The 8,428-nt window shown below is 54.5% G+C and overlaps 2 protein-coding genes across 2 annotated transcripts in view; one reads left to right on the forward strand and one right to left on the reverse strand.

Annotated features, from left to right (window-relative positions):
- Positions 1–4,636: 4,636 nt before the first annotated feature.
- SPRG_16146 (hypothetical protein) lies at positions 4,637–5,183 on the forward strand (the record flags this gene model as incomplete). The annotated part of the gene is made up of 2 exons (XM_012355408.1): positions 4,637–4,872; positions 4,943–5,183. Coding segments are annotated over 2 exons (477 nt in total), but the record flags the coding sequence as incomplete, so codon positions are not given.
- Positions 5,184–7,979: 2,796 nt separating this feature from the next.
- SPRG_21696 (hypothetical protein) overlaps positions 7,980–8,428 on the reverse strand; it is a gene marked incomplete at both ends in the record, with an annotated part of 1,354 nt that continues 905 nt past the window's right edge. Inside the window, one exon of the mRNA XM_012355409.1 lies at positions 7,980–8,379. Within this exon, the coding sequence (XP_012210799.1) occupies positions 7,980–8,379 (400 nt within the window). The remainder of the gene's footprint in view (positions 8,380–8,428) is intronic.

The following is an 8,428-nucleotide window of genomic DNA, read 5'->3' on the forward strand; positions in this document are numbered from 1 at the left end:
ATCAAGTCTAATTCTTCCAAGGAGCACTTCCTGGAAGCCCAGACCGGAGCACGGACGCCTGTTGTCTTCGAGTGAACGCCATAGACAGGCACGCTGCTTTCCCAGTGTTCTCGCTGCTTCTTTCCCCCTTTTTTTCTCTTTCTTCCTTTCGTCCGTGAAGCCAAATATCGTAACGCTGCAACGTTTATGGTTCATAAGCCGTGAATATTGAACTTTCAATTCAGGCCTTATCGTCGCCAATCACAAGTTCGTTCTCAAAAAGGAGTTGAACAATAATCTATCCATTGGATTCAAGTTCTATGCCCAGAAAGCTGAGTAGCAGATATATAGCGGGAACGCGCGCCCATGGTCCACGGATTTCTTGGCCAGACCTCGTTCTTCTATGCGTTGGCCCGGCGCTCGTTCGCGTTTGGAACTAGGCACCATACATCTTTGACGACACTTGCGTGTTTCAGATTGACGAGTTTCCTAAATCGGTGTCCTCCACCGCAACCTGTGCGCGTTCACCCGAGACGCACGAGACTGAGAATTTCGCGCTTGTCCCGCGCCTTCTCGTGCTCTCGCACCACCTGCTTGTCGTACACGGCGCGCGCAAGGACACGACTGCGACTCCAGGTCTGGTTCGTCTCGGGAGATGACCTCGCACCGCCGACCGAAAACGACGACGAAGACCACGATGACGACGAGAATCATGAGATGGCGCGCGATGCCGAGTCTCACAAGCGCGTTCCTCGAGACGAATGTCTACGCTGCATCGCGCCTATAGTTTGTCGCCAGCGGTATTAGAGAAGCGCTCGTCTTGAGCAACGTCATCCAGTCGCGCGTGGTCACGACGCTCGAGGCGCTGGTAATTACCAACGTCGCGTGCGACGCCGGACGACACGATGTACACCAAGATCAAGATGAAGGCAGCTAAGAGGCGCATGTTCACGAGGAGCTCGCGTGGAAGCGGGCCGCCGACCCGAGCGCGATGGCCAAGAACGAGGCGGCCACTGTAGGTGACCGCCGAGGGCTGAAGCTCCGGTCGCCGGTAGCTCGAGCAGAGAGCGGATCTGATGCGACGTGGAGCAAGGAGTTTGTGACGGGTGGTATGTTGTTGCTGGGCCGCCAGCGGTCTCGGTTCCGACTGTGTGCAAGCAGCAGGACGTCAAGCGTGAGGTGCTCAAGCTATTAGCCTTGATGTCGCGAGATGACGCGCGCGCTTCGAACTCGACGTGGCGCTCGCGCAGCTCCTTCTGCTGCTGCTGCGGCGGCGTGGCTCTTCGTCGTGTCGACCATTTTCGATTTGCACTTGGTTCTGGTATCCGGAATGTGTCCGGATATGACGCAAGATGCACGGGTCATCGTCCGCGCACATGCGCTCGAGGTTGTCGCGGTTGGCGTTTGTCTCGGCGCATCGACTATGTAAATCACACAACGTAGGCGCCCCACGTAAACAGAATGGTATTTCTACCGCTACAGCGTCGATGGCTGTGGCCAGCACTGCATCAACGCCAGCAGCCACGACCCGACACTGGAGTGACACCTCCGCGAGGCTCTTTTGCGCATGTGTACACTGTTCACCTGCGTCAAGGCACTAGCGCCGACGCTCGATGGTTGCGACGCTGCTCAAAACGATACTGGTACCACCAATCGTGCTTGGTGTGGCATCGGTCCTCTAAGAGACTTGCCTGTTGGCAATGGATCTTCAACGATTCGGATCGGTTGACTTGGTCTAAGTATAATATAGAGAAAGGAGGTGGTTTTACAATGGCTGGCCCGAAAGGGCTCACTCCAAATTTGGTAGCCTGGTTTCCACCTGCCTTGCACGCTTCTACGCGCCGCAACGACCTCTTGTTCCTTTGTCTTGGCTGACGCCTCTGCAAGTGCCTTTTACAAGTCTCTAATCCTCGACGAGAAGCATTCGCATGCTACATGAGGACGCAGCAATCTTTGCAAGCGCTTGCCTAGTGAACCAATGTCCTAAATGACAGGGATGCGAGACGGAAAAAAGACCTCGGCCACACGAGTTTCACCGTCCACAGTCGACATAACGCCTGCTTGCGACTGCCCTGTCGTGCGACACGATGCCGTGCAACCGAGGCGCTGGAGAGTAAACTGCAGAATGGGCGACGCTCAAGGTTACTCCTATCATCTTGTAAAAGCTCTCCATTTTTCCTTTGTCGTGCTCGCTTTTACACTTGTTTTTTCACGATTGAACGTTTGCGCGGAGATGTGAAATTCTCCGAGTGCCACGTCATTACAATCGAGTGTTTTTCATATTGTGCGACCTCTGACATACGATACCACATCAATACCATCACACACGATGTGATAATGCATCACCGCGAGTGCGGAAGCCGAGCTTTCTGAGCTCAAAGCCTCTCATTCCAAGCGCTCGACAGAATGCGATGCCTCTGGGAGTGGTAATTGCATGAATGTTGCTCTAAATCCATCCAGTGGTTGGGCGATCGATCGTCGCTACAAATGTAGAAGACAAAGACATCGGCTTCCCAACCGCGGTCATTTGTTTTTAACGTTCTGAGAGCGCTTCGTATCTGTTGTCGAGGATTGCGCGCGCTGTACGACTGCAGGGTCGGCGTAGTGTGGCCTGCTCTGCTCACCAAAGTGTCTTCTATCATTGTGCCAAGTTTGGGCGATTCCAATTTCAAACGTGATGTAGTCGACAAGAGGTGCCCGCATCGTGGAGTGGTGCCTCTAAGATGGTATTACGATCTTAGTTGTTGTTGAAGTGGGTCGTCAACCGTGGTATGGTACTACGATCTTAGTTTGTAGTGCGTCGCGCCTCTTAGATGGCATTACGATCTTGGTTTGGAGCGCATCCTGGATCACGTTTCGCTGCCACTGTACGCCTCGCACGTCGACGCGACCTCGCATTTCGTGGTCTCCAAAGCGCCCTCTACAACTGTGCCAAATCTTGGCGAGTTCATTTTCAAATGCAATGTGGTCGACCTGGCGTTGGTTTGGATGGAATCGCGCCACGATAAAGACTGGAAACGTACGAAATTGTGCTGTGTACGACGCTTGGTGTTGAGTGAGACTCTCGATTCCGGCGACAACGACGGTAATCTCAAACACATAGCACGTGATCTCTATTAGGACGACATCAAGCCGACGCCGTCGACAACACCGTCCAAGAGCAGCACAATATAAATAGTGTTGCGTAGCTGGGACTTGACGACGCGGTGGGCGCCCGATTCGAGGCGCGTCGCTGCGGTCGTCACCGCATCCCGTAGCTTCGTGACCACTCGTCACTGGCTTGCAGGAGCGCGCGCGCTGGTCGTTGCGGCTGCAATTCCTAACGTCCTAAGCAATACTAGTATGTTGGCGTGGCGCTGCCAGCAGTCTCGGCTCTGTCCAGTGTACAAGCAGGAGGACCTCATGCGTAAGGTTCTCGTGCTCGAGCCATCGGAATCAGTGCCGAAAGATGATACGCGATCAGAAGACGACGCGGCACTGGTCGACGTGCGAGAGGCCGTCGAGAAATTGGCCTGGGCTCCGCCCAAGAGCCGACTCTGTGGCTCGTCACGCATGGATAGGCTGCGCCATACCTATAAGTACAGCGACGTCGCGTGAGTTCCGGAAAGTTTGCTACTCTGATTAGCCACAAATCTAGAGCCTCGCCGCTCTGATTGGCTGAAACGCTTTCGCCTAGCGTTGACGAAAATGAGAAAAACCTACGAGGAAGGCTGCATTGCGACCGAGCAATACCTCAGGATGGTGTGTGCGTAGAGAATTTTGATGAAGTCTGCTCGAGCACAATGACGCAGCGCCAGTGGGGCCCGAGACGCCTCGGCGTCGTCTTTCTGCCGTCGCTGGTCGTTATTATGGTGTTCGCCATTGACAACCATAAATAACCATATTTTGGTGCTCACAGGTCCGCCGCGCCCGCGGATCCACCGAAATGAAGTTTAAAAATAAAATCGCCCATTGTTACCAGAGCGCTGGACCACACTTTGGGGAGTTTAAAATGCTATGTGGCGTCGCCGTGCGAGCTCTGTAGCGAGAGCAAATGACAGCGGCAAACAATATTTTGATATAGTGTTTTTTTCACTATACCGAAATACTGTACGGGATACGAGGCTTCATCACGCAGCGGTACCACGCTCACGTTGCCTCCCTCAGCCACATGCAGCACGTTCTATACTATGAACAAATAGAGACGACGTCCTCAGTTTCCGCGACTTTGACGCATTTTCAACCGAAATTGCACGTCGAATTTCCTGAAAACCGACGCTCGGCAGTTCGAGTTTGGTGTGAGTGTCCAAGCAACGACGGCGACCAATAAACTGGTTGCAGACCGTGTCGAGATCCATTACCAACTGTGACAGCCAGTCTTCCGGTCCTTGGAGCTTTGAAACCCCGCGATGTCACGTGAAGTATTTGGACAATTCTGCAACCACCTCGAAAAATGGAAAATGAATTTGCGCGTGATGGCGCTACGTGCAGCGTCGGAAACGACATGTACTTCATTTGAGAAGTGTGTGGGGAGGTATACATGGCTTCTACGAGGCGCTGGCGCGTCGGTGGGCTGCTACTCGTAGTTGTGCTGGACGGCTCTCACACTATTTAAGATGACGTTTTGTGATTGGCTAGAAATAATCTAAAATTCAGGGAATAAAAACATCCATGCCAGATCGAGTTCCAAACGAGCCAAGCACAGGAAGTGGTGTGGACGCGCGCAAACATCGAGAAGGTCCGGCGGGACGAACGGGTGCACGAAGAGGCAGAGCACGCTGCCTTGCGCGAGAAGTACAAGCGGAGCCCCGACGTCCGGGTCGAGGCGCTCAAGAAGACCAAGCCGACGCCGCCGGCCATCGACCTCTTTGCGTCCGACATGATCACGCCGCCGCCAGTCGCCAGCATCGAGAAGTACACAGACAAAGGCATCGCGCTCGGCGGCGCGCTGAGTCCGGCCCACTGCCTGACGGGCCGACGCAAGCCTCCTTCGCAAGCTTGCCCTCCAGCAGAGCCAAGACGACAACGACGCCACCAAGGCACCACGTGCAGCGAACGCCGACACCATGGCTGCGATCGTGAGCCGACCCAAGGCGCTCTTGGTCGCCGCCAACAATACGCGGGAAGCCGACGCACTTAACTTTGCCGGTAACACGACGAGCACGGAGCTCAAGAAGACAGCCAAGTCATCGTCATCTTCCTCCAGTCGCCTCGAACAGGCTTAACGCGAGCGCGAGGCCGTCGAGCAGCGCCGACTCGAGACGCTACTCCATGTAGATATATATGTATAAAAGCAAACAACATTTTATTTATTGGGCTGTCCACTTGCACACGCCAGCTTCGCTCGCCACAGCTGTGTAGGACTTTGCGGCAGAATCTTTGGGACAGCGTACTTGGAGAAGCCTTTGTCGAGCGCCGGCGAGGGAAACGCCAGTTCACAGAGGGCCATGGCCTTGGGTGGCGCGCAATCGGAGCGACCGTGAGACCCCGGGAATCGGGTCGAGCAGCTGCATCTGGGGGCAGGGCACGATCGTGTCGAGGAGATACGGCGCGAGGTCCTTGGAGTCGTTGACTACGCGCGCATGCTGCTGACCAAAATATTTTTCGTCTCGAAGATGCGGGCCGTCCAGACGCGCTGAAGCACGGATATGACGAGCGCAAGCGACGGTACGTCGATCGAGTGCCCCTGCTTCATCGACTGCAGCGCCTGCATTGCGTCTGCCGTCTTGCGGTTCGGTCTGATTGGTACGCCATGCCGGATCGTCGACTGCGCGCAGGACGGAGGTTAAAATGGACTTGCCTTCGTGCGCTGAGAGGTTACGCATAAAGTCCTTAGACGTGCCGCTGGCGGCCTCGCCCACGGCGGCGCTCGTGGTCTCGGTGCTGGCTGTCGTGTCCAAGCAGCAGGACGTAATGTGTGAGGTGCTTAAGATTGTATCTGTTGAACATGGGTTTTCTAGGCTGTACACATTGTCATTAGTTTGGCTACTGTGTATGTGCATTGGTCAGTGAAGGAACAATCTATAAGGCAGTAGACAACCGACAAGGTGTCTACAGAAAGGAAAGCACAATACAGTGTATGGCTGCTATGCATACAGTGTATGCATGTCACCGTACAAGCGGATGATCGAAGATCGAACTTCGAGCACAAAGGCGCCAGTGAAGGCGATTGGCCAATTTGAAGGAACGGCTAGGGGCCAATTGCCTGTGGGCGTGTGCTTCAGAAGTGTTCGGCTTCCAGAAGTTTCTAGACCTGTATTGAATGCATGTGAGCGGTGATGTTGTTCGAAGGGAAAAGTCTTGAGTGCCTCCGGCACTCACTCCAAGATTTGCCAACAACTGAGCTCTTCTACCTCTTTACCACGCAAGTCAATAGTATCTGTCACGCTTGATACCGCAAGATGACGCGCGCTCGCCGAACACGACGCGGCGCTCGCACAGCTTCTTCTAGTGCCGTCGCCGTGTCGATCGTTTTGGAATTGCTCTTTGGTATCCGGAACTTGTCTGGATACGCTTCAGCGGGACAAGGGTCGCACAGCTGGGTCGCACTTCCTCGCACAGCTCGAGGTTATCGCTGTCAGCGTTCGTCTCGACTATACAACCCACAGCGCTAAGATACCCAACCTCCAAGCAATGGCATTTCTACCGCTAAGGCACCGATGGCTGCGACCAGCGCTGCATCAACGCCAGCAGCCACGACCCGACACTGGATTGACACCTCCGCGAGTCTCTTTCGCGCCTGTCTACAATGTACACCTGCGTCAAGTGACCTGTGTCAAAGTACAAGCGACGACGCTCAATGGCTGCGACGCAGGTCAAAATGGTGCTGGTACCACCAATCGTGCTTGATGAGGCATCGGTCCTCGACGAGAAGCATTCGCACGCTGCATGAGGACGCAGTGATCTTTGCAAGCGCTTGTCTGGTAAACCAATGTCTTGTATTGAAGCGATGCGTGACGAAAGAAGGACCTCGGCCACACCCGTTTCGCCGTCCACAGTGGACAGGACGCCCGCTTGCGACCGCCCTGCCGTGCGACGCGGTGCCGTGCGACCGAGGCTCTGGAGCGCAAATTGCAGATTGAGCACCGCCCAAAGGATTTCCAATTGTCGCGTATAAGCACTGCGTTCTGCCTTTGTGGAGCTTGTTTTTACACTTGTTTTTACACGACTGAACGTTTGCGCGGAAATGGGACCTTCTCCGAGTGCCACGTCATTGAAATCGATATTCGATAAAATCTCATCTCTGACATACGAGGACGCATTATAGCCTGGTACACGTTTTACACAAGTGACATTAGACGACATCGAATCGTTGTGAGTGTGGAAGAGGAGCTCACGTCCGACGATTGTGAGCTCCAAGCCTCTCGTCCCAATCCCTCCACAGGATATGATGGCTTTGGAAGCATTTGCTTTGGACGTTGTAGCTCCAAGAATGTTGCTATGAATCTCATTTTCGATGGCGTGGAAGAAAAGATCGTCGCTACTACAAGTGTCGAAGACGAAAACTACGCCATGACATGCCAACGTGGTCATTAGCTTCTTAACGTTTTAAGAGCGCTTGGTATCTTCGGTCAAGCATTGCGCGTGCGGTAGGACGGCGGCGGCAACGTAATGTAGCATGCTCTGCTCCTCAAAGTAGCTTCTATCACTGTGTAAATTCTGGGCGATTCCATTTGAAACATGATGTTGTCAACAAGCGGTGCCGGCGTCCTGGAGTGGTGCCTCTAAGATGGCACTAGGATCTTAGTTGGTGCACGTAGTGCCACTCAAATGGCACTACGATCTTAGTTTGGAGAGCATCTTGGATCGTGTCTCGCTGCCACTGTACGCCCCGCTCGTCGATGCGACCTCGCATTCCGTACTCTCCAATGCATCCTCTACCAAAGTGCACCCGAGAAAATGCGACCGGGTATGTCCACGAATGATGTTGCATGGCGGGTGCGGCTACTAGACAAAATGACGGAAATGAAGTCGTTTTCGTCCAGATATAATTCATGCAATCGAGAAACAGTAGGAAGAAGTCAGTAGAGGTCGGGAATACCAAGCCACGCGGGGCGCGACGAAAGCTTGACCAACGAGTCGATCGTCACGTTCGGGTCGAACGCGACGCGATGGCCGTCGTGGATGACAGCGACATGCCCGAGCGCGTTCTCGAGTGGGCGCGCGAATCCCCACTCGGAGACGGCGACGACGTGAATGCCACCGTACGCGAGGCACACAAACCCCTCGGACGCCAAATTGAGCGACTCGCAGAGCATGAGCGGTGGCACCTTGGCGCGCGTCATCTGCAGCGCGATTTCGGGCGCCATGCGGTGCGTCGACTCGATGAGGATTTGGTGCAAGTTGGACGTGACCGCGTTGGGGTCCACCGGTTCTTTGGCCGTGCGAAGCGACATGATCGAGACGAGGAGACTGCTGCTGCTGTGCGTCACCGCATGCCAGACGACGTCGACGAGAAATGTTGCGCCGT

This window comes from Saprolegnia parasitica (assembly GCF_000151545.1).
Source record: "Saprolegnia parasitica CBS 223.65 unplaced genomic scaffold supercont2.240, whole genome shotgun sequence".
Taxonomy (NCBI): domain Eukaryota; phylum Oomycota; class Saprolegniomycetes; order Saprolegniales; family Saprolegniaceae; genus Saprolegnia; species Saprolegnia parasitica.